The 25,055-nt window shown below is 50.3% G+C and overlaps 1 protein-coding gene across 2 annotated transcripts; it reads left to right on the top strand.

The window, feature by feature from the left end:
- Positions 1 to 1,308: 1,308 nt before the first annotated feature.
- Positions 1,309 to 23,393, top strand: LOC135183651 (transmembrane protein 182-like). 2 transcript variants are annotated; one of them, XM_064158858.1, is made up of 5 exons: positions 1,309 to 1,547; positions 4,796 to 4,913; positions 7,022 to 7,120; positions 13,076 to 13,213; positions 22,548 to 23,393. In XM_064158858.1, the coding sequence occupies exons 1-5, from the start codon at positions 1,395 to 1,397 to the stop codon at positions 22,772 to 22,774; spliced, it is 735 nt and encodes a 244-aa protein (XP_064014928.1). In that variant the 5' UTR covers positions 1,309 to 1,394; the 3' UTR covers positions 22,775 to 23,393. The 2 variants fall into 2 exon arrangements, with proteins under 2 accessions (XP_064014928.1, XP_064014929.1); XM_064158859.1 differs by lacking the exon at positions 1,309 to 1,547 and adding an exon at positions 3,659 to 3,723.
- The last annotated feature ends 1,662 nt before the right edge of the window (positions 23,394 to 25,055 follow it).

The raw sequence follows: 25,055 nt of genomic DNA, 5'->3' as shown, positions 1-25,055 counted from the left end.
CATTAGGAATCAACTGGCAACAAAATTCCATGTGGGGAATGTGTTCATTCCCCTGAGACACTTCTTCCACAGCAGGCTGAGGTGCTGGGAGGGGTATGGGTACTACATAATCCTCTCTTCTCTGGCAGGGGAGAGAACATCTTTCTGCAACTGCACAGCAAGGTGCTCCAGGTCTGTTGGTGTCTACAGCTGGTTTGATTGCACATGAACTCACTAGATGTGCAACTGCCTGATTTAAATGTGTTTGCAGGGGTTGATGGCATCATTTCTGAGAGCACCAAGGTACTCAAGGGAGCACCAATGTTTGTAAGTCATTGCATGCATCTCTGTGCTTACAGTGTGTGAAAGTTGCATCAGCTTCGGAGGAAGCAGGAGATGAAGGAGATGCACAGTCCAGAAGCGACACTTGCAGGACATAGAATCATAGAATCAAGCAGGTTGGAAGAGACCTCCAAGCTCAGCCAGCCCAACCTAGCACCTAGCCCTATCCAGTCAACCAGACCATGGCACTAAGTGCCCCAGCCAGGCTTGGCTTCAACACCTCCAGGGATTGGGACTCCGCCACCTCCCTGGGCAGCCCATTCCAATGCCAATCACTCTCTCTGGCAAGAGCTTCCTCCTAACATCCAGCCTAGACCTCCCCTGGCACAACTCAAGACTGTGTCCCCTTGTTCTGTTGCTGGTTGCCTGGCAGCAGAGCCCAACCCCACCTGGCTACAGCCTCCATTCAGGTAGTTGTAGCCAGCAATGAGCTCTGCCCTGAGCCTCCTCTTCTGCAGGCTGCACACCCCCAGCTCCCTCAGCCTCTCCTCTCAGGGCTGTGCTCCAGGTCCCTTCCCAGCCTTGCTGCCCTTCTCTGGACACCTTCCAGCACCTCAACATCTCTCTTGAGTAGAGGCTAAAGGTGTCTCACAGCAGTGACTGTGGAGACAGTGAGCTCCATGACATGGTGATGATCTTTGAGTTCAGATCTGCTCAAGCCATGCACAGCCTCTCTCTGTGCACAAACAGGGTTTTAAAGCCCCTTCAGCGTCCTGGGTAGTTCTGCATCATGACCACTTGTGACCTGCAGGTGCCGCCTGACCAGCCGAGGCTCAGGACTCCACACAGCTCTTCTGAAACGAGCAGCCATGTGTTCATTTGGAACTCTTCCTGCTCTGCCTCAATAGCTATTTGTCATGCTCCTTAATGCCACAGCTGTTTGGTTACACCAGGTCATCTTCTTTTATTAGTCCTGTTCCTGCCACCCCCTGAAACCCACACCAGCAGGGAGAAGATTATTATGTCTCTCCAAAAATAGCTCTGCTTCTCTTTCCCCCTCTTCCAGCGAGCCTGGAAACTTCAGGGCTTCCCTTCTTTCCTGATTTCCAGCTCTTTTGCCTCCCTGCTGCCCCATGAAGGCTGGAGCAGCTGCCCTGGCAGCCGGCATCCTCGGCGGCATCGGTGTCTTGCTCTTTCTGGTCGCTTTTGGGACGGACTACTGGCTGCTGGCTACCGAGACCTGTGGCACCTTTGAGGGCACCAATAGCACTCTGCAGGCTGAGGAGGTAAACTCTGAGATCCTCTCTTTCTTTGGAGGAATTGGCCTCAAGCTGAGGCTGGGGTGGTTTAGTTTGGACGTTAGGGAAAGGTTTTGCATGGAGAGAGTGGTCAGGGACTGGAATGAGCTGCCCAGGGAGGTGGTGGAGTCATAGAATCATAGAATCAAGCAGGTTGGAAGAGACCTACGAGCTCAGCCAGCACAACCTAACACCCAGCCCTCGCCAGTCAACCAGACCATGGCACTAAGTGCCTCATCCAGGCTTTGCTTCAACACCTCCAGGCACAGTGACTCCACCACCTCCCTGGAATGGGCACCACCAGCCCATTCCAATGCCAATCACTCTCTCCGGCAAGAGCTTCCTCCTAACATCCAGCCTAGACCTCCCCTGGCACAACTTGAAGACTGTGTCCCCTTCTTCTGTTGCTGCTTGTCTGGGATGTTAGGAGGAAGTTCTTCACAGAGAGAGTGATTGGCATTGGAATGGGCTGCCCAGGGAAGTGGTGGAGTCACCATCCCTGGAGGTGTTCATGAGAAGACTGCATGAGGCACTTAGTGCCATGGTCTAGTTGACTGGATAGGGCTGGGTGCTAGGTTGGACTGAATGATCTTGGAGGTCTCTTCCAACCTGCTTGATTCTATGATTCTATGAATGTTAGAGAATGAAAGGCACAAATGTAAGAGCTTTACTTTTTGACAGCACTTGCTGCTAAAGACAAAAGTATCCCCCTGATATTTGCCATTAAAAGAGTTCTCCCCCTGTAGTTTCTCCATTTGAAGATATTTCCTACTTGAAGGTTGGCAATTATTTACATCTGAAGCGATGTGACTGTGGCACAGACAGAAAACAGAAGCAGCCGTCAGAGGCAGACAAGAGTTCCTGCCCATCTAATGTAAAGAGACCTATACATTCAAAATGAAGATGCATGTGGGCTTTTAGTTGGCAGGCAATGCCATTTGGAAGGCCAGTTTGGTATTTCAGGGCTGGCTGCTGGCATCACGTGCTTATAGATCCCCTCAGAAGCTTGATCTTCGTCCGTGCTGGCTCTGCACTAACTCTGCCACCAAAGAACACAGCAGAGCAGTTCCTTGAGCCACCTCCCCTCCCCTCTCTGCAAAAACCTCGTGCTGATCAATGGTGGCTTCAATTACAGAATGACAGGAAGGCCCTTGTTGTGCTCAGACTTTTTGTTGCTTCAAAGTTCAATCCAATTAGGTTTGATTTTGGTGCTTCTCTTTCTTGTCCCGGCATGGTGAGTCACACTGGGTAAGCGTCGTGATGCCGGCAAGAAATATTCCTTCTTCATTTCAGAATCCCATAATCGAATGTAGGACACTGTTCACTTGAGTCATGCTTCCAAATGACTTTTCTCTGTTGAAGCAAACTAGAAATGATGACAGGAAAGCTGCCTGGCAGAAGCCACTGTCTCTACTATTTAAAGCAGCACAGTAAAGCCCCTAGAGATGGCAGAGCGTCACGGACAGAGCGGTGCCACTCCGTTTTTGTGCACTTGGGAGATGTCAATGTTAATTGTTGCAGGTTTCTGTCCAGGCTGTTGTCTTTTAAGTGGAGAGACTGGAGACTTTGCACTGCAGGGCATGGAGAAGCATCTCAACCACGCAAGATCTGCTCCTGGCCAAGTGTGAGCGTGCCTGTCGCTAAGACAGAGCGGCTTCAAAAGCCAGGCAGAAACAGGACCTGCTCTTACTCTTTCCTCTGAGCTTTTTTGAGTTCTGTTTATTTCAGTCAGCATTGCCATTATTTCTGTTTCAGTTGTGTACAGTGGGGCTGTTTTTTTACCTTCTTTGCCCTGCCTTAAACAGGCAAGTCCTGTCCCTTACAGATAAGAGTGGTCTGGAGTGTCTGCCGAACAGCGATTAAGCGCAGCGTGGATGCAGGAAGGCAGCAGCCAGCCCAGTGATGACGTTGCAGGGCTGCACATTGCCATTGTCACAGTCAGTATTTTGTCCTGAAAGTAAAAGGAGAGTTGAGTCAGAGCTCTGGATGAGGTCATGACAATGCATAAAAACCTCAAGGAGAGAGTAGTTCTGGTGCCTCCTCATTGAGTCCCATCTGCTTTCTTTAGTCTGCAGAGTCCAGCCCTGCCTGGAGTTTCTCTGTCCTCCATGAAATGGCATTTTGTGGCTGTTGTCTCCTTTGCCAACTGCATGACAAAGATAAAGTTGGTTTTGGCTGGAGTTTTATTAAGTTTTATGGTGAACAGTCCATGACTGAACTTTGCAATGTCCTCCCTTCTGGGAAGACCTAAACCTTGTGCCTACAGCTCTAGTCTGGAGGCTGAAGTAGATAAAGGAAAAAGGAGAACTTGTTAAGATCCCAGTTGTAGGATGGGATTGATGCTGTGGTTTGAGTCATTTCTATCTCATGTAATTTTAGCATAAATTCTGAATTAGCAGTGAGAGAGAGAGAAGGAAGAGCTTTGGTGTTTGGAAGAGGCTCGCTGGGAGTGTTAGAGTTGGGCTGTCAAAGACGCAGAGATGTGGTGCTGAGGGACGTGGTTCAGCGACAGCCTGGTAGAGAATCACAGCAACATCCAGGCTGGCAAAGCCCCTCAGGATCACCAAGTCCAACCTAGAACCCTGCTCTACAAGATTCACCTTAAACCATAGCCTTAAGCACCACATCCAACCACCCTTAAACACATCCAGGGTGGGTGACTCCACCACCTCCCTGGGCAGCTCATTCCAGTCCCTGACCACTCTTAGAGTTAGGTAACAGCTAGACCTGATGATCTGAAAGGTCTTTTCCAACCAAAATGATTTTATGACTGAGTCATCTAGGGTTAAGCTGGACCTTACAGGGGTCCTGCAGAGTAGCAAGGACATCTTGAACTGTTGTATTGTGAAACACCTAAAATTGCTTATCTGGTAACCAACCTGCTTCCAACTGGTCATAACAGCAATGGCATTCACTTAAGGAAAGTGTTTGGAAGTAGACTAGACCAGAATGTTCTACTTCCAACTCTGGCCATCAGTGCTTCCAATAAATTAGAGAAAGAAGAAGCTGCTTGGTGAAGGTCTGCAGGACTTTGTGTGGCCAGAACATTTTGTGGCTGTTAGATGACAGAAGGTCAAGGACAGCAGCTCTGCCTCTGTGTTTCCCAATCCTTCCAGAGCCAGCTTGAACCACAACTGAAAACCCCAGCAAAAAATGCAAGCAAGAACTGTCTGAGCAAAAAATGCCTTTCCAACAAGGTCATCCCTCTATCAGCTTGGACTTTCTTTTTCCCACAGGCTGAAACACCGACAGAGGTCAGGAGGGAACTCCTCACTTTCCATCATGAGGGCTTCTTCTGGAGGTGCTGGTTCTTTGGCGAGGGCCACCCAGAGACCATCTGGACCTTCTGGTACAGTAAGTATGATGCCACTGCAGCATACCCACAGCATTCTCTCACAGTGAGAGCTGCAAACAAGCACAAGAAGGGATCCCAGTCAGGAGGAGACAGTTGTCTTTGTTTCATGTGTTTTCATTCTCATCATCTCTCTACCAAAAGCAAACTTGGCTCACTCTTTCTCTGCTCTTTTTTTTTTACTTGGATTTTACTGTCAGAGGGTTGTTGTAGAAACCTCTTAGAATCATAAGCAACCAGGTGGGAAGAGACCTCCAAGCTCATCCAGCCCAACCTAGCACCCAGCCCTGGCCAATCAACCAGACCATGGCACTAAGCGCCCCAGCCAGGCTTGGCTTCAACACCTCCAGGGGTAGCGACTCCACCACCTCCCTGGACAGCCCATTCCAATGTCAATCACTCTCTCTGCCAACAACTTCCTCCTCACATCCAGCCTAGACCTCCCATGGTGCAGCTTGAGGCTGTGTCCCCTTGTTCTATTGCTTCTTGCCTAGCAGAAGAGCTCAACCCCACCTGGCTACAGCAGGAGCCAGGCGCTGGTGGCATTGCCTCATGGGCTGCAGGGTTCCCCCTCCTCAGGAGTGACTCAAATACAGTTAGTGTGGCCACAGTCCAGCAGCTTGGCTGTGGGTAGCTCCCTACTTCTTGGTCTACTCAAGGGTGCCTCCAAGCCTGGGTAGCTCCCTACTTCTTGGTCTACTCAAGGATGCCTCCAAGCCTGTGAAGTGATGTGGTGGCCTGGCAGGGCATTGTGCTGCCAATAACAGAGGTTCCCACAATCAAATGAAATGAAATGAAGAATCTCAGAGGGCTTAGCTTGTCCCTCAGGCCCTGCCCTGTGTTTCCTGTGAGACCTTGCACCTGCCAGCACGCAGCTGAGCGCTCGGAGACTTCTTTTTTTCACCCAGGAGGTTTTTTTTTCCCTGATTAAAAAAAGGAAGTCAGGAGGGGGAGTTTCCTACCTAATTGTGTTCTGTGGCAACCCATGATATAATATCATCTTACCTGAAGTCAAATGACTCTTTCTGATAAGTGGCAAATTTCTATTACTTCTTTAGGTATTTATTATAATAGGATTGATCATGGCAAATTAATTTGCTGCTCTCGTGGATGTAATAATTAATTCAATAGGTATTCCATAGTCAATTTAGCATGAACTAATGTCCACCTATTATAAAGTGTTCCTTTGAGCTGGGGAACACATTTAAATAAGTGGCCAGCCATTAATTAATTCATTTAACATTCATTCTATTCCTGTTAATCATGATAAGCCTCGGTGGTATTAATATTGATGGGGCACTTCCACTCTCATTGTGCTTTCCCCTCTCACAAACTGAAGGTCTTCTGAAGTAGCTTGTTCTGGTAGCCAGGTGCCTTTGCCCATCCCAGGTGGTGGTACACAGCAGTGGGAATGTTCACGCTGATTTCAGCTGCTTCATCTTACATGGTTGATGCCCATCTTGGGCTCAAGTTATGAAGATGAGAAGCTCTGCTGCCTAGGCAAAGAACCCTAGAATCAGTCAGGGTTGGAAGGGACCACAAGGATCAGCCAGTTCCAACCCCTTTGCTGTGGGCAGGGGCACCTCACACTAGATCAGGCTGGCCACAGCCCCATCCATCCTGGCCTTAAACACCTCCAGGGATCATCCTGATGGTCCTCCTCTGGACACCTCCCAGCACCTCCACAGGCCTCTTGCCCCAGGGGCTCCAGACCTGGATGCAGCACTCCAGGTGGGGTCTCAGCAGTGCAGAGCAGAGGGGCAGGATCACTTCCCTCTCCCTGCTGCCCTCACTGCTCTTGCTGCAGCCCAGGCTCTGGTTGCTCTCTGGGCTGCCAGAGCTCACTGACAGCTCAGACTGAGCTTCTCACCCACCAGCACCCCCAAGTCCCTCTCCTCAGGGCTGCTCTCAAGCCAGTCACTGCCCAGCCTACATTGGTGCTTTGGATAGTCTCAGTACAGCCTCAGGCCTCCCCTGTCATGTCATTCTTCTACTTCTTTCTATTTTCTTTACTGACCTCCTTTACTTCCCAGCCTTCTGATTTGAGTGGGGGTTTGTAGGTTCCCAAACCAATATTCTAACTGTGACTTTTCTTCATGTTCCTTTTCAGCCAGCCAAGCACATCCCAAGTTCTGCATGCATGGCTACCTTTTTCCTATGCCCATTGCTCTTGGACCTTTCCCCCATCCTTCCTATGACACAACTGCAGGTGAGTTTCTTTTCTTCTCCCCCAGCAGTTCCTTTCCTGAGCAAGCAAGTAGAGAGATTTATATGTGTCTCATTGTGGCAGTTCTCCTATTGTAAAGACACATGGTCAGGGAACATAGAATGGTTTAGGTTGAAAGGGTCCTCAAGGATCATCCAGTTCAAACCCCCTGCCATAGGCAGTGACACCTCCCACTAGAACAGGTCTCTCAAGGTCTCATCCAACCTGGCCCTGAACACCTCTCTGGGCAACCTGTGCCAGTGTCTCACCACCCTCACTGCAAACAACTTCTTCCTGACATCCAGTTTCAGTCTCCCCTCTGCCAGTTCAAACCCATTTCTCCTCATCCTGTCATTACAAGCCCTTGTCAGTAGTATCTCAGTCCAAGGCTTTTGGTAATGACCTTCCTTAGGTGACCAGCCCAAGCCATGAGCACATCAACATATTCTTCCATGTCCTCTCTTCTCTGGAGCCAGCCATGCTTGGCCATGAACCATTCACCTTGCTGCTGGGTGCTCAGTACCTACTTCTATGAGCAAGGGAGGATGCCAAACCCACACACTCCCACCTCCTTGCTTTCTGGGAGGAGCTGGACTTGAAATTTGCCCCATGGACAAATCCAGACCTAGGAAAAAAGTCCACATCCATCAGGAGAAAGAATCTCTCCTGAACTGCAGGTTTCATAGATTCCTAGAATGGCTTGGGTTGGAAGGGACCTGAAAGATGATCTAATGGCAGCCCAGTGCAGACTCTATCCCAGAGTCTGCCTTCCTGGAAGAGCTCTGGTGTTGATTTCACAGAATCAGAGAATCAACCAGATTGGACGAGACCTCCAAGCTCATCCAGTCCAACCTAGCACCCAGCCCTGGCCAATCAACCAGACCATGGCACTAAGTGCCTCAGCCAGGCTTGGCTTCAACACTTCCAGGGGATGGCAACTCCACCACCTCCCTGGGCAGCCCATTCCCATATCAATCACTCTCTCTACCAACAAATTCCTCCTAATATCCAGCCTAGACCTCCCCTGGCTTGAGACTTGAGACACAGCTTGAGACTGTGTCCCCTTGTTATGGTTGCCTGGCAGCAGAGCCCAACCCCACCTGGCTACAGCCTCCCTTCAGGGAGCTGTAGACAGCAATGAGCTCTGCCCTGAGCCTCCTCTGCTGCAGGCTGCACACCCCCAGCTCCCTCAGCCTCTCCTCACAGGGCTGTGCTCCAGGCCCCTCCCCAGCCTTGCTGCCCTTCTCTGGGCACCTTCCAGCACCTCAACATCTCTCCTGAATGGAGGGACCCAGAACTGGACACAGCACCGAACACAGCTCAAGCAGATATTTGAGTCAGGTTAAAACAAACCAACTCTGGAAAACCATTTGAAGGCCCAAATGTTAGAATCTGCCCACAAGTGCCTGGCTTTTCATCCCCTGCCTACCAGGCAGTTGGAGAGCTTCTCCTTTCAACTGCTTCCCTTTTTATTTATGTTTCTCTCCATTTTTGCAGAGTTCTTTAATGAATCAGCTGCTGCTAGGAATTTTAATTTGCTAAATTGGTGGCAGCAGCTAGAATTAATTCAATGATCTTCTCTTTATTTTTTTTTTGGGTTGTTTTTGGACTGAATTGATTTCTTTAAATAGTCTGCATCACTCTGCCTTGCCTCCGGGGATCTGGGGCAGGCATGCTGCACAAACAAACATCTTGACCTTTTCCTTAGCCTTTAGCAGTACCTTTTTGTGGTGTGGGTTTTTTTTTTTTCTTCATTTGGAAATGATTTTTTTGTTGTTGTTGTTGGTTATTATTGGGATTTATTTATTTATTTCAGCTGGGATTAATTAAAACAAAAAAGCACAACCCACAACCCTCTGCCATTTGTCAGTAAAGGAGCACGTGAGGGAGGGCAGCTACTCTCTTTTGCTGTGCTGTGCAGGATTCCTGCCTCGGGGAACAAGGCATAGTGGAAAATGGATATGAGGGACATCACAGGCTGACAGGATATTAGGGGTTGGAAGGGACCCAAGGAGATCATCGAGTCCAACCCCCCTGCCAGAGCAGGACAATCCTATCTAAGACAGATCACAGAGGAACACATCCAGGCAGGCCTTGAAAGGCTCCAGAGAAGGAGACTCCACAACCTCTCTGGGGAGCCTGTTCGAGTGTTCTGGGTCCCTTCCAGTCAAGAAGTTCCCCCTTGTGTTGAGCTGGAACCTCCTGTGCTGCATCTTACACCCATTGCTGCTTGTCCTATCCCAGGGAGCAGAGCCTGTCCCCCCCACTTCAGATACTTATAAACATTTATTAAATCCCCTCTCAGTCTTCTCTTCTCCAGACTAAGCAGCCCCAGGTCCCTCAGCCTCTCCTCACCAGGCAGTGCTGCAGTCCCCTCATCATCCTCACAGCCCTCCACTGGACCCTCTCCAGCAGATCCCTGTCCCTCTTCACCTGGGGAGCCCAAAACTGAAGTCAGTACTCAAGATGAGGTCTCAGCAGGGCAGAGTAGAGGGGGAGGAGAACCTCCCTTGATCTGCTGGACACACTCCTAATACACCCCAGCATCCCATTGGCCCTCCTGGCCACAGGGGCACATTGCTGTGCTGTGACGTGTCAGTGGCAGAGCCTGTTGGAGGCTGGGGGCTGCAGGCAGGCAGTGGGCTTTTGGCAGCTCAGGAGAGGCAGGCATGAGGCTTAGTTTCTGAATGACCTCCCTGGTAAACACACTATTTTTTCCATACTAAATAAGGAGCTCTGGAGGCATCTGTCCCTGCCTGTCAGCCCTTGCTGTGAAAGCCTCTCCAGCTGCCTATCAGAAATGCCCCTTGGGAAAGGTCTTGGGCGGTGCTGGGCATGTGCTCTGCACCACTGCATCATAGAATTAGCCAGGTTGGAAGAGACCTCCAAGCTCATCCACTCCCACCTAGCACCCAGCCCTGGCCAGTCACCCAGACCATGGCACTAAGTGCCCCAGCCAGGCTCTGCTTGAATACCTCCAGGGATGGTACACCCTGGAGTGCTGTGGGGCTTGAGAGGCTCTGCCAGCACCTACCTCAGTGTGAGCCCTGGGGGAATAGGGGTATTGTAGAATCATAGAATCACAGAATGGGTTAGGTTGGAAGGGACCTCAAAGCTCAGTCAGTTCCAGCCCCCTGCCGTAGGCAGGGACATCTCCCACTGGAACAGGTCGCTCAAAGCCTCATCCAACCTGGCCTTGAACGCCTCCAGGGAGGTTGTGGAGCACAGAAGCACAGAATGTGATCAGAGATCACATTGGGTCATTCTGTGCTCCACTACCTCCCTGGGCAATCTGTGCCAGTGTCTCACCACCCTCATTATCAAGAGCTTCTTCCTAACATCCAGTTTAAATCTCCCCTCTGCCAGTTCAAACCCATTCCTCCTCCTCCTGTCATTACAGACCTTGTCAATAGTCCCTTCCCAGTCCTCCTGTAGCCCCCTTCAGATACTGCAAGGCCACTCCAAGGCCTCCTCAAAGCCTTCTCCAGGCTGCAGAGCCCAAACTCTTGTGGCTTCTCCTCATCGCAGAACTGCTGCAGCCCTCTGAGCATCTTGGTAGCCTCCTCTGGACTGGCTCCAACAGTTCCACGTCCTGCTTGTGCTGGGGGCTCCAGAACTGCTCACTGTGCTCCAGGTGGGATCTCACAGGAGCAGCCCCCACATTTAGGGCAGTGGAAGAATTCGGCTCCTCTGCTGCAGCAAATCCACTGCAAGGCACTCTGCAGCAAGCAGAGCCTTCTGCTGCTGATACCCCAAGCCAGCCTATCCCCACAGGCAAAGGGTGACCACACAGGAGGCCGTCCAAGAAGGAGGAGTCCTGCAGCTATTGCCTGCTGCAGAGATAATTCTGCCTTATCTGCATCCTCTTAGTGTTCCTGAGAGAAACAGGTGACGGGAGGTTAAACATGAAAATGAATTCTGTGGTTTTGGAGAGTTCATGATACTTATCTCTCCCTAAGTGGCTCTCCTGACAAAATGGTTTCAAATGAGTAAAAGGCTTCTTTTCTCTATCATTTCTCTTTCAAGTGTGAATCACTTCAGAATTACCCACTTGCTCGTGCTCAGATTAAATCTCTCTAACTGGAGCTTCTCAACAACAACAGGCAGAACTAGAGGCAGTGGTCCGAGGGGACTGGATAAATCAGGGGAGCAGGGGATCAGAGGGGCTCTGCCTGAAGACCAAGGTTTGGATCATGATGGAAGAGATTTGGGTGAGGGGATTATCATAGAATCAACAAGGTGGGAAGACTCCCCCCAAGTTCATCCAGTCCAACCTAGCACCCAGCCCTGGCCAGTCAACCAGACCATGGCATTAACTGCCCCAGCCAGGCTTTGCTTCAACACCTCCAGGCACAGCGACTCCACCACCTCCCTGGGCAGCCCATTCCAATGCCAATCACTCTCTCCACCAAGAACTTCCTCCTAACATCCAGCCTAGACCTGCCCTGGCACAACTTGAGACTGTGTCCCCTTGTTCTGTTGCTGCTTGCCTGGCAGAAGAGACCAACCCCACCTGGCTACAGCCTCCCTTCAGATTCTGCCCCTCTGCTCTGCTGAGACTCCACCTGTAGTGCTGGGTCCAGCACCAGAGAGACAGAGACCTGCTGGAGAGGATCCAGAAGAGGCCACAAAGATGATGCGAGGGCTGGAACCCTTCTGCTGTGAGGACAGCCTGAGAGTTGGGGTTGTTCAGCCTGGAGAAGAGAAAGACTTCATGGTAGCCTTGTAGCCAGTGCTGAGAAGAGCCTACAGGAAACATAGGGAGAGTCTTTCCAGCAGGGCCTGTTGTGACAGGACAATGGGTGGTGGCTTTAAACTATAAGAGGGAGACAGAGACTCAATTGAAGGAAGAAATGCTTCACACTGAGAGTGGTGAGACACTCCCAGGTTGCCCAGAGAGGTGCTAGATGGCCCACCCCTGGAAGCACTGTAGGTCAGGATGGGGCTCTGAGCATCCTGACCTAGTTGAAGAAGTCCTGCTCACTGGAGGGGGAGGTCATTTGACTAGATGACCTATGGAGGTCCCGTCCAACCTAAACCATTCTATGATAGGAGACTGAAATTAGAGGGCTATGTCCATGTGATGGACAGAAGCCTGCTCAGTTCTGGCTGATGTCATTGCAGAAGTCCCAGCAAAGCCCCCAAATTCAGTGGCTGAAGAGGCAGCTGCTCTCTTGTCCTCTTCTCTTGCTCAGCATCAACCACGAGCTTCTATTTCCCCTGTGATCCTGCTAACACAAACTGCCTTTTTTTTGACCCAGGAACCTGGCACCTTCTCTAAGTGTTAATTAAAATGGATCAAAGATGTGGTCTGATTCCATCTCTCCAAACGTTCCTATTTTCTTTCCATCCTTGCCAAGATCTTCCATCCCCCCCAGGCACAGCTAAGCCTGGTGTCCTTTACTCTCACCCCCTTTGTGTGGTGTGCTTCCCTGGCAAGCCTTTCCAAGCCCTCCTTCTCATTGCAGTCCCTTGAGGCCATTTCCTCTTGTCCTATAGCTTGCTGCTTTACAGAGGGCAGTAACCTCCACCTGGCTCCCACCTCCTTTCAGGGAGCTGTAAGGAACAAGGACTCCCCTCAGCCTCCTTTTCTTCAGGCTAAACAAGCCCATTTCCCTCAGCTGCTCTTCATGAGAGTTGCCCTCCAGACCTTTCACCAGCTTCAGTGCCCTTCACTGGATGTGCTCCAGCACCTCAGTGTCCATGCTGTAGTGAGAGGTCCAAAACTAAACCCAGTACTCAAGATGTAGCTTCACCAGTGCTGTGAAGTACAGGAGGACGAGTCCTTCCCTGGTCCTCCTCGCCACAAGTGTTGATGCTCAAAGCCAGGTTGCTGTTGGCTGCCTCAGCTGTTCCTTCAGGTTATTCTTCTTACTGTTGCTGAAGAAGTCAAGCATGGGCTGCATGGATCTGATTTCCTCTCCTTTCCCTTGACTTTAGTCCTTTTTGTCTGTGCAGTGTACAGAGGCTTCTGGACGGCGTTCATCCTGCTGGCTGTCGCCGCCGGGCTGGTAGGAGGGCTGCTGCTGGTCTGTGGTGTGCCCTTCGTCAGCCCCAGCTCCTACAAAGCTGGAGGTGCATTCCTCCTCATCTCAGGTAAGCAGGACACACCCTGGGTATTGGATTTTACGACTTCTGCTAAGCAGTGCTGGCCATTGGTGTGTTTCTGTGCTGAGATCAGCTCATCCTGTGAGGCTAAGGATGAACACTGCAGTCTTCTCAGATGGGACACTCTGGCCACCTCAGTAAGAGCCCTACCCCTTCAAAACACTCAACTTTTAGCCCAAATGGTAAAACCTGAGCTTGGCTACCTTCTGACACTGGCCAGTTCCATACAATATCACAGAGGGAAAGATTTTGAGTGATATCAAATCACTGAATTCCATTTTTCCCCCCATTGTTTTTGCACTTCATTTGACTACTTCTTGATTAAAAGGCTGGGGCTTAGAGGGTGACACTTTTTAGAGGAGCTGATTATGCATCACATAAACCTCTTGGCATTAGACAGAGATGCTGCTGTTTAAATTGAAGTTTGTATTAATGCGGTTTCAATCTGAACAGCAATCATTGTTATTAACTGTCATTAGGAGGAATGAGTTCAGCTGGAAGAGGCTTCCTGCTATATTTTCATCTCAATGATAGCCAGGAGGCTGCAGCAGTATTTCAGCAAAGTTTGCTTGGAGTTTCAGGAGTTGTTTGGGGTTTTTTTTTGGGGGGGAGGGTTGAAGTATCCCAAACTCAGAGCTCTTGGAACCTGCTTGGCACTGTTTTCCCAATGGATTCAAGATGCATCCCTCTGTGGTTATTTTCTCTCTCTCCTATCCAAAAATACTTTGCATAATTGCACTAAGCAGTAGGAACAATAGATTTAAGACAGCTCCAACTCCCTGGCCAGCTCTTTCCTGCAGATAGCAGGATGCGGAGAGACAAGGCAGGAGCAAGCGCGGCGCCTTCTCATCATGGCCTGCGGGTCAGTGTTAATTAACCTCCTCACGAAACCAGCTCTGCTTGAGGACGTGTGAAAGCATCGGCAGTTTGCAGAGTGGCAGCCAGGTGGTGAGATGAGGCACTACAGCTGCAAGGTGCCCCAGCCTCACAGGACATCCTTCCTTCTGTCCCCAGTTTGGTAGCAGCCCGCTCTGAGGTCATAGCATCCCATCCCTGCTCAGTCAGCACAGAACCAGGCAGCATTTGCTGCCAAAAGGCTCTAAATAGACTCTTGGTGCAAATCTATGGTCAGTCTGGCGTGACATTGAGGAGGTCTGTGTGCAGCTCAGCACCTAAGGGTGGAGGAGGATGATGAGGGCACTGGAGCAGTGCCTGGTGAGGAGAGGCTGAGGGATCTGGGGCTGCTTAGTCTGGAGGAGAGAAGACTGAGAGGGGATGGAATCAATGTTTATGAATACCTGAGGGCTGGGGGTCAGGGGGGGGGGACAGGCTCTGCTCACTGCTCCCTGGGATAGGACAAGCAGCAGTGGATGGAAGCTGCAGCACAGGAGGCTCCAGCTCAGCACAAGGGGGAACTTCTTGACTGTAAGGGTCCCAGAGCACTGGCACAGAGATGCTGTGGAGTCTCCTTCCCTGGAGCCTTTCCAGGTCTGTCTGGATGTGTTGCTGTGTGCCCTGAGCTAGATTGGATGGTCCTGCTCTGTGAGGGGGGTTGGACTCAACGATCTCTCTGGGTCCCTTCCAATCCCTGACATCCTGTCAGCCTGTGATTGTTATTGCTCAATTAGACCTCTTTGGTTTCCTCTCTAAGAGGCCTTTTATTTGCTGTGCTTTCAAGAGGGCAAACCTAACTCTCTGTGAGCTGCTGCGACAAACCTAGTGCTCAGGGGGTGGCATTTCTGAGAGGCTTTTCAAAGGGCTGAAGCCATCCCCCTTGATTTCCACCGCTGGGTGGTTTGGGAAGTACAGCCAGAGTCCATCTGACATTTGCTGCTGCAAATACCACCCAGCTGAGCAGTTGTCCTTGCCAGTCTGCTCTCTGGAGCACCTGAACTGCATGAGCAAATAGCTGACGTGCTGCTTTCCTTCTCCCGTTTGCCATCTCAGCCTTGGTTTCGGTGCTTGCAAGGGGGAGGCTGCCACTGCCTGGTGACTCACTGTCCCCTTCTTTCAGTAGTCAGATGACAATATGATTAATTGTCACTACAATGTCACCAGGAGGGCTGGGTGAAGGCTGAACTGCAGCTTCTGCAAGCCCAGTTGCTGAGGCAACTTCGGTTTTTGCTCCTTGGTTTTCTGTGCTGGGGCTCCTTTGTTTTGGTTTCCTCTGGGCACTTTGGAGACAGAGCTCAGGAGTGGGCACATGCTTCATCCAGACCCAGGGCAGCTCCTTGGCTTGCAGTGCTGCTCCAAGAGAATCACAGAATCAGGCTGGTTGGAAGAGAGCTCCAAGCTCATCCAGCCCAACCTGGCACCCAGCCCTAGACAAGCAACCAGACCATGGCACTAAGTGCCCCAGCCAGGCTTGGCTTCAACACCTCCAGGCACACAGACTCCACCACCTCCCTGGGCAGCCCATTCCAATGCCAATCACTCTCTCTGGGAAGAACTTCCTCCTAACATCCAGCCTAGACCTCCCCTGGCACAGCTTGAGACTGTGTCCCCTTGTTCTGTTGCTGCTTGCCTGGCAGAAGAGCCCAACCCCACCTGGCTACAGCCTCCCTTCAGGTAGCTGCAGACAGCAATGAGCTCTGCCCTGAGCCTCCTCTTCTGCAGGCTGCACACCCCCAGCTCCCTCAGCCTCTCCTCGCAGGGCTGTGCTCCAGGTCCCTCCCCAGCCTTGCTGCCCTTCTCTGGACACCTTCCAGCACCTCAACATCTCTCTTGAATTGAGGAGCCCAGCACTGGACACAGCACCCCAGGTGTGGCCTGAGCAGTGCTGAGCACAGGGGCAGAATAACCTCCTGATGTGTTCAGCCCAGTTGGCATGGCTGTAGGCTTCAGCCAAAAAGAGATCAGCTCCATCTATTGGTTTGCTCAGAAGTGAAGAGGCTGTTCTGGAGGGAATGCACAAACCCAGTGTGAATGTGGAGGGAGTTCTCAAAGCAAGCAACCATAGAATTGTTTTGGTTGGAAGAGACCTATAAGATCATCAAGTCCAACCTGTAACCCAGCACTAAACCACATCCCACAGCACCACATCTCCACAGCTGTTCAATTCTTCCAGGGATGGGGACTCCACCACTGCCCTGGGCAGTCTATTCCAGGCTTTGCCAACCCTTCTGGGAAAGAAATTGTTCCTCACATCCAAGCTAAACTTCCCTAACCCAATTTGAGGCCATTTCCTCTTGTCCTTTTGCTTGTTACTTGGAAAAAGAGACCAACCCCCACCTGGCTACAACCTTTCAGGAGAGCAAGGTCTCTCAGGCTAAACCAACTCAATACCCTCAGCCAGTCCTGGCCTTGTGAGCAGAGCATGCTAGAGCCAATCTGTTCTTCAGAGTGCTCAGCTCCTAGGAGTTGAAGTGCTGCATTTTGTGCTCTGACTCCTCTTCCTAAATCGAGCCTCTTCATTTTGACAGTCTCAGGCTCCCCACACGCAGAAAAGGCTGAAAGTTATGGAAGGGCAACCGAAGGTCACACCTCCATTCCCTCACTTTTAACACCCTTAAGAAGCAAGTAGTGAGAAAGGCAAATGAGTCAAAGCTCATTGTTCTTGCAATTAGCAGATTACACAAGAGTTCAGCAGCTTCTGCAGAAGAGGAGCTAAAGATTGAGTTCACTCACCTGTCCCTACAATTAGCAGCTATAAAGGTGTCACAAAGATAGAAAATGAAAGAATGAAGAAGCCAAACTCCAAATTGCTCACAGTGAAGGTGCAGCTCTCTCCTGGGAGGTGGAGATGGAGCACTGGGTTCCTTGTTCTGCAGTTATCAGAGTATGAAGGAGAAAGACTTAATACTCCAATTTGCTTGCAATTAGCCCCTCCCCAGCAGATGCTGTTGACCTCATCAGCACTGAGATGGAATTTCACAGTTGTTTTTTTCCCCCGTGAGCAGAAGCTAAGAGGAAAAGGCAGAGGAAGAAATAGAAACAGAACACTTGGCTGATTTTTCCAGGGGTAGAAACCACAGGGATGCAGAGAGGAGCATGGGGATGGGCTCATTTTGTCACAGAGTGGTGGGAGCTGGAAAGGACCTCTAGAGATCATCTAGTCCTACTGTTACAGAAGGTTTACTACAGTAGGTTGCCCAGGACTACACTCAGGTGAGTTTGTAATCTCTCCAGAGAAGATTCTCTCCAGAATCTCTCTGAGCAGCTTGGCCCAGTGTTCTGACAACCTCACAGCAAAGGATTTCCTCCTGTTCCAGCTTGGGACCATTGCCCTTAGTCCTGCCGCTGGATGCCACAGGAAAGAGTCTGACCCCATTCTCTTACCCCCTGCCCTTGAAATGTTGATAAGCATTGAGAAGATGCCCTCTTGATGAGGTCTTCACTCAGACATAGCTAAACCCACCACATTCTCTGTCCCAGGCATGTGTGCCAATGCTGGGCTCACTTCTTGGGCAGAAAACTAGATTGTCCAGCAGCTTGCTGCCTAAGGCAGGAAGACCTCAGTCTCTCTACCTAAAAAGCCATTCGGAGCTGGCAGGAAATGAAGAGGTCTTTCTGCTGCAGCTGAAATGAGAAGCCTCCAACAGGTAGAGTGAGACCTGGTCAAAAGATGCAAAATCCAGAGTAAAGCACCAGTGACTTCTGCAAGACAGGAGGGAGAGATCTCAATGTTCTTGTGATGAAGACTCTGCTTGTGGCTAAACACATGGCAGATTTGAGGTGCTGGAAGGTGTCCAGAGAAGGGCAGCAAGGCTGGGGAGGGGCCTGGAATACAAACCCTATGAGGAGAGGCTGAGGGAGCTGGGGGTGTGCAGCCTGCAGAAGAGGAGGCTCAGGGCAGAGCTCATTGCTGTCTACAGCTACCTGAAGGGAGGCTGTAGCCAGGTGGGGTTGGGCTCTGCTGCCAGGCAAGCAGCAACAGAACAAGGGGACAGAGTCTCAAGTTGTGCCGGGGGAAGTATAGGCTGGAAGTTAGGAGGAATTTGTTGTCAGAGAGAGTGATTGGCATTGGAATGGGCTGCCCAGGGAGGTGGTGGAGTCACTGTGCCTGGAGGTGTTGAAGCAAAGCCTGGCTGAGGCTCTTGGTGCCATGGTCTGGTTGACTGGATAGAGCTGGGTGCTAGGTTGGAGTGGATGATCTTGGAGGTCTCTTCCAACCTGCTTGATTCTATGAGTCTAGGCAGTTTCCTGGGGGTTTGTGCTTGGTGCAGGTCTTCTGTGCTGAGCAGTTTTCAGTGGGCTGCCCTTGCTGTGCTTCCATTGCCCTTTCCTGGCTGCAGCTGCCCTTTTGCTGCTCCTCTCCCACCGAGGAGCTGCTGCAAATCCCAGGGACTGCTTGCCACTCACCTCTAATTATTGCAGGGAAGCAGGCTGCTTACTTCACATTTCCCTGTCATTTTCTCAGGGTGTGAAAATGTTCTTAATTTAGATGCCATGGCCATGCCATCACCTCCACTACCTGTTTAATAACAAATCCTTCCAAACCAAGACCTGGGGCTTCTCCTGGGGCTAGGGGAGGGATCATTTCTCTACCCTTAGCTCCTGGAGAGCTCAGGGATGCTACCACCCACTCACAGGGCTTCCCTAGTGAGAACTTATTGTGGTCTTCCCTAGGAAGACTTTATTGTGGCCTTGCAGTATCTTAAGGGGGGGCTACAAGAAAGCTGGGGAGGGACTTTATAGGATGTCAGGTAGTGATAGCACTGTGGGGGGAATGGAACAAAGCTGGAAATGGGTAGATTCAGACTGGATGTTAGGAAGAAGTTGTTCAGCATGAGGGTGCTGAGAGCCTGCAAGGGGTTGCCCAGGGAGGTGGTGGAAGCCTCATCCCTGGAGGTGTTTAAGGCCAGCCTGGATGAGGCTGTGGCCAGCCTGCTCTAGTGTGAGGTGTCTCTGCCCATGGCAAGTGAGTTGGAACTCGTTGATTGGATGGGGCTGGGTGCTAGGTTGGACTGGATGAGCTTGGAGGTCTCTTCCAACCCAGTTGATTCTATGATTCTATGATTCTATGATTTTTGTGGCCCCTTCTAGCCCTGACTGATTCTACGATTAACTGGCCAGTATCACAGTATCACCAAGGTTGGAAGAGACCTCATAGATCATCAAGTCCAACCCTTTAGCACAGAGCTCAAGGCCAGACCATGGCACCAAGTGCCACGTCCAATCCTGCCTTGAACAGCTCCAGGGACGGCGACTCCACCACCTCCCTGGGCAGCCCATTCCAGTAGCCAATGACTCTCTGCTTTCCTCAGTAAACGAGGCTTAGGCCATCTAAATTGTCCTGTGAGAACTCAGTGCCACACCTCTAGTTCTTTAAAGAGAAGCAGGAGAACTCAGAAGGCTGCCACCATGCCCACGTCCTCCACCCCACCGGGGCTAGGGTTTTATTTGTGCCTCTTACGGTAGGTATTATAGGTTAATGAAATAGAAATTGATCTTTAGAAGAGCACTTTTCAAGGTTCAGTTGCTATCTAATTAATTTAATTTTAAATTACATCAGTAATAAAGACTTAATTGCCTTCTTATCAATATATTGTATTTTGTAAAGGACATGTGACTATTTAACATGCAATCGTTTGCTCGTAGCAGGGTAATTGGCATTTTAAGGGCCCAACCATCATATTAAGTGTAAAATATTTGTGCACTTAATTTCAAGTGGTTTCTAAAGCTCAATGAACATGCAAATGGTATGGCAGCTGCTCTTTAACTCCTAACCTGCCTCTCCAGAAAGCTAGGTACAGGAGAACGACTTGAAGTAGCAGCACGTGGTGATGGAAAGTGTATTAGAAGGGTTTGGGTTGCACTTTAGAAGTGTCTGGTTGCACCAATTTCTGGTTGTCAAGGTTCAAGTCAGTGATTTCTGGAGGTCCCTTCCAACCTCTCATGTTCTGTGGTTCTGTGATGTGTTCTCAGGGTACAGGAGGTGGATAAGGTTCAAGTCAGTGATTTCTGGAGTCCCCTTCCAACCTCTCATGTTCTGTGGTTCTGTGATGTGTTCTCAGGGTATAGGAGGTGGATAAGGTTCAAGTCAATGATTTCTGGAGTCCCCTTCCAACCTCTCATGTTCTGTGATGTGTTCTCAGGGTACAGGAGGTGGATAAGGTTCAAGTCAATGATTTCTGGAGGTCCCTTCCAACCTCTCATGTTCTGTGATGTGTTCTCAAGGTACAGGAGGTGGATAAGGTTCAAGTCAATGATTTCTGGAGGTCCCTTCCAACCTCTCATGCTCTGTGGTTCTGTGATGTGTTCTCAGGGTATAGGAGGTGGGTTAATGGAGGTGACAGCTTAGGATGGGTGACTTCAGCTTCCACATAGCACACAGTGAGGGCTCTGAACCTTCTGTACATTTGCCTGAGTCTCCTTTTTGGCTCTGAGATGGGATGCAGAGGTTTGTGGCTGCAGCTGTGCTTGCATCCATTATAAGCAGCAGCACAGTCAAACACTGCCTTGTCTCCTCTGACCAAGGTTTCTGGAGCCACCACGAGAGTGCAGATAGATCAGTGCCAGGCTTTACCCACCCACAGGAGCTGGATTTTGTCGTGTGTAAGCTGGCAGGAGGAATAATTAAATACACTTTTGATTTAAAAACTGCAAGGGGAGGAATTAAACCCAGCAGAAGCCACAACACATCCATAGGGCTGCGTGGCAACTTGTCAACTAAATTAACTTTGAACTGTTCACTTCCACTATAAAAATGTAATCTGTGATGTGTTTGTCTCATAGAGGTGTGTTTATGTGCATACATCTCTCTGTTACACAGCCCCAGCTAAAACTGGCAAGCTTCTGGCTGTGAAGTCACAAGATCAGGTAGCTCCTGCAGAGCTTCCAGACCTGTCAGGACACCACCCCTAGTATGTTTTAGTGTGCATTGACTTTCAAATGCACTCTATATATTCTTTAATGTGACACAGGAAATAATATTTGGGGCACATTAGGGTTTTTTTGTCACCTGCTTCAGGTGAGGGAGCCAGATCTGCATTCTCCAGCCACCACCATTGCTGAGTTTGGGGGCAAGGAGGTTAATATTAAGGCACCTGCTGGGGCTGAGAGGTGCCTGCTCACTGTGTGCTTTTTGGACATGGCTGAGCTCTTTCTGCAGACATTGACCTTCCAGGCATATGCATCTGGAAGTTGGAGGTTGTGGGGTTTCATGGGAGAGCTGCTGTTTGGGTTTTGGGCACCTCAAGGGGTATGGGAGTCTCTGAGGATATTGGACCATCACTAAGCAAGATGTTGACCTTGCACTAACTGCTCCAGCCCTTCTCCCATCTGGATCCAGGGGAGGGCAAAGCAGATCTCCCACACTGCTAGAAAGGCTTTCTGGCCTCACAGTATAAGCTGTTCATTTTTCTTTTATTATTCTGTTGTTTACCAGCCCATCTCAGAGGAGCATCTCATGGGTGCATGCCTTTTCCACCCTGTTACTGCATCCTATTCCCTGCAGAACAGGATTGTCTCTATTCCTTGCCACCTGTTTTATACTTGATTACAAAACTCAGTTTAAGGAAGGGTAACACGAGATGTGGAGGGGAACTGCCTTGAGCAGTTTGGCATCTGTGTGGGCTCTGCTTGTGCTGATGCTGGGGGGGGGGAAGGTTCCATGCCAGATAATCATAGGATCATAGAATCAAGCAGGTTGGAAGAGACCTCCAAGCTCATCCAGCCCAACCTAGCACCCAACCCTGGCCAATCAACCAGACCATGGCACTAAGTGCCCCAGCCAGGCTTGGCTTCAACACCTCCAGGCACGGCGACTCCACCACCTCCCTGGGCAGCCCATTCCAATGCCAATCACTCTCTCTGGCAAGAGCTTCCTCCTAACCTCCAGCCTAGACCTGCCCTGGCACAGCTTGAGACTGTGTCCCCTGGTTCTGTTGCTGCTTGCCTGGCAGCAGAGCCCAACCCCACCTGGCTACAGCCTCCCTTCAGGTAGTTGTAGACAGCAATGAGGTCTGCCCTGAGCCTCCTCTTCTGCAGGCTGCACCCCCCCAGCTCCCTCAGCCTCTCCTCACAGGGCAGTGAAATGCTTCTGCTCAAGAACAGGTCACTGCTGTGAGCATCCTCCGTCTTTGTGGTGGTTTCTCCGTGGCGCACCCAGCTGTGCAGAGCCCTGGGTGGCCCCAGCAGCATGAGGTGTCCCTGTGCCTGCAGCTGGGCAGCAGCTGGCCCTGGCGGTGTGAGTCTCTGCAGAGCGCACAGGTCTGCCTTTACAGGAGCTTGCAGGGCAGTGCCACGAATCACAACTCCGCAGCACTAAGCTCGGTCGCGAAGGACCTGCAAGGACGAATGGGGTCTCCTTGCCGCCTGCTCTCAGCTTTATTCTCTTTCAGACGCAGAGAGGAGCTCACCTTTTTGTTTCTCTTTCCAGGAGGCTTATTCCTGCTGCTGGTGTTTCTCTTTGTGATGTGGAAGGAGTTTGCTGCTGATTTTCAGAAGTACATCCTCCTGGAGAGAAGCGAGAAGTGCCTGGATGATGTCCCCGTGCATGTCTACTACGGGTGGTCCTTCATGTTTGCTGCAGCTGGCGTGCCCCTGGTGTTACTGTCCGGACTCCTCTTCTACCTGGTTGGCAGAGACATGAAAGCCTCGGAGTAAGGCAGATTTGGAGAAGGCCTTTGAGAAAATTGGTGACAAAACATATGTGAGTTTTGGGACTAGGTGGGTTTTGTAGCTAGAATTACCAGCATAGGTGCATGAGTACACCCAGGCTTGAGCGGGGGCAGGCATGGAGCACCCAGCATCCAACCACTGCCAGTCCAAACCCAGCCCCAGCTGAGCATCCAGCTTCAGCACTTTTCCTCTCTGGAGACATCCAGACGTGCCTCTGGGTCCTGCAGCAGCCTTCTCTGCCACCCCTGCTGTGGAAGCAGCTCCCTGGCTGCCAGCAGAGCTCCGCATCCATATTCAGCAGAGCAGGAGTTTTATGGCATTCCCAGCATCCTTGTTTCTTGTAAAAGGTAATCGAATCTGGCTGCAAAGCTCTATGCCATAATGTCTACTTCTGAAAAGCAATTAAGGATGATTTTTTTCCTTTTATAAAGCTGGCTCTAATTGACCTCAAAGGAGAACCTTTTTAATGGGATGTCGGGAAACGTGGGAAACTGGAGGGTTTTTTTGTTGTTGAAAGTCCTGATTCTCAAGGTTTGAATGTACCTGGACCTAACCTACCTAGCAGTAAGTTTCAATAAACCAATTTCTGTGGCATGAAATCTCACATGAATTAATTTGTCTTTCTTTCCAGCACCACACTACTTTGTTTTTAATGCTTTCAGAGCTGTAGGGATTCTCAACCCCAAACTGGATGATGGTCATGGTCAGGGATTCTCAACCCCAAACTGGATGATGGTCATGGTCAGGGATTCTCAACTCCAAACTGGATGATGGTCAGGGTCAGGGATTCTCAACTCCAAAACTGGATGATGGTCAGGGTCAGGGATTCTCAACTCCAAACTGGATGATGGTCAGAGTCAGGGATTCTCAACTCCAAAACTGGATGATGGTCAGGGTCAGGGATTCTCAACCCCAAAACTGGATGATGGTCAGAGTCAGGGATTCTTGAGCCCCAAATTGGATGATGGTGAGAGTCAGGGGTTATTGAGCCTCAAACTGAATGATGATCAGAGTCAGGGATTCTCAACCCCAAAACTGGATGATGGTGAGAGTCTTCGTGAGCCCCAAACTGAATAATGGTGAGAGTCAGGGGTTCTTGAGCCCCAAAGTGGATGATGATTAGAGTCAAAGATTCTCAACCCCAAACCTGGATGATGGGGCAAAAGAGCATTGTTACTTTTTATTCTGTTTGTTATAGGGGCCCATGAGACCTTGTTGTGTCCTACAGATGTAGCACAGGACTCATCTCCAAAAAGGAGCAAGTATTTAACACTGATCCTTTAAATTCCTGTGATGACTGAAGTGTACATTGCTGCTCTGAAAAGAGCTGTCCCATCAAGAGGAGCTTATGCTGATTTTATACACCAAAGGAACATGGTGATGCTCCTGGTAATGAAACATACACAAATTCTCAGGACTTGATGGGGTCTCTTTTGAGGACTGGAACTTGTCTGATGGGTTTCTTTTTTGGGGGACTGGAGCTCATCTGCTGTGAGGACAGGCTGAGAGAGCTGGAGTTGTTCAGCCTGGAAAATAGAAGGCTCCATGGAGACCTTGTTTGTGGCTTCTCAGTGCTTAAAGGGGCCTGTAAGAAAGATGGGAACAGACTCCTTTAGCAGGGCCTGTTGTGACAGGATGAGGAGTGGTGGCTTTAAAGTGAAGGAGTGAGATTTAGACTGAATAGAAGGAAGACAGTTTCATACTGAAGGCAATTCAACACTGCTGCAGGTTGCCCAGAGAGGTGGTAGATGCCCCACAGTAGGAAACAGGTAACAACTGGGTGGGGCTCTGAGCAATGTGATCTAGCTGAAGATGTCCCTGCTGAGTGCAGGGCCTGCATGACCTTTGGAAGTCCCTTCTAACCCAAACCATTCTGTGTTTGTACCATTCTGTGCTTCTCTTTGTAGCTGTGCATGTCAGCGCAGGTGGGTGATTACTCTCACTCTGATTTGCATCCAGCAATGAGCATCCTGCCACTGCCAGCCCAAACCCAGCCCCAGCTGAATATCTACCTCCAGCATTTTTACTCTTTGGAGGCACTGAGGTAGCAAAGGTGAAATAATTTCTGCTGTAGCTGCTGGGGTTTGTAAAAGCATTCTTCTGCCAGGCACCCAGCAACAGAAGAAGGGGACACAGCCTCAAGCTGTGCCAGGGCAGGTCTAGGCTGGATGTTAGGAGGAAGTTGTTGTCAGAGAGAGTGATTGGCATTGGAATGGGCTGCCCAGGGAGGTGGTGGAGTTGCCGTGCCTGGAGGTGTTGAAGCCAA

Source organism: Pogoniulus pusillus, chromosome 19, assembly GCF_015220805.1.
Source record: "Pogoniulus pusillus isolate bPogPus1 chromosome 19, bPogPus1.pri, whole genome shotgun sequence".
NCBI classification, from domain to species: Eukaryota; Metazoa; Chordata; class Aves; order Piciformes; family Lybiidae; genus Pogoniulus; species Pogoniulus pusillus.
This window is presented reverse-complemented; position numbering and strand designations above follow the sequence as displayed.

Bases quoted from the DNA above. Each gene is read 5' to 3' on its own strand.
- LOC135183651 (XM_064158858.1), top strand. From the start codon at position 1,395: ATGAAGGCTGGAGCAGCTGCCCTGGCAGCCGGCATCCTCGGCGGCATC. The intron at 1,548-4,795 runs GTAAACTCTGAG...TTTTTCCCACAG, and splicing joins GCACTCTGCAGGCTGAGGAG to GCTGAAACACCGACAGAGGT. The intron at 13,214-22,547 runs GTAAGCAGGACA...TTCTCTTTCCAG, and splicing joins TGCATTCCTCCTCATCTCAG to GAGGCTTATTCCTGCTGCTG.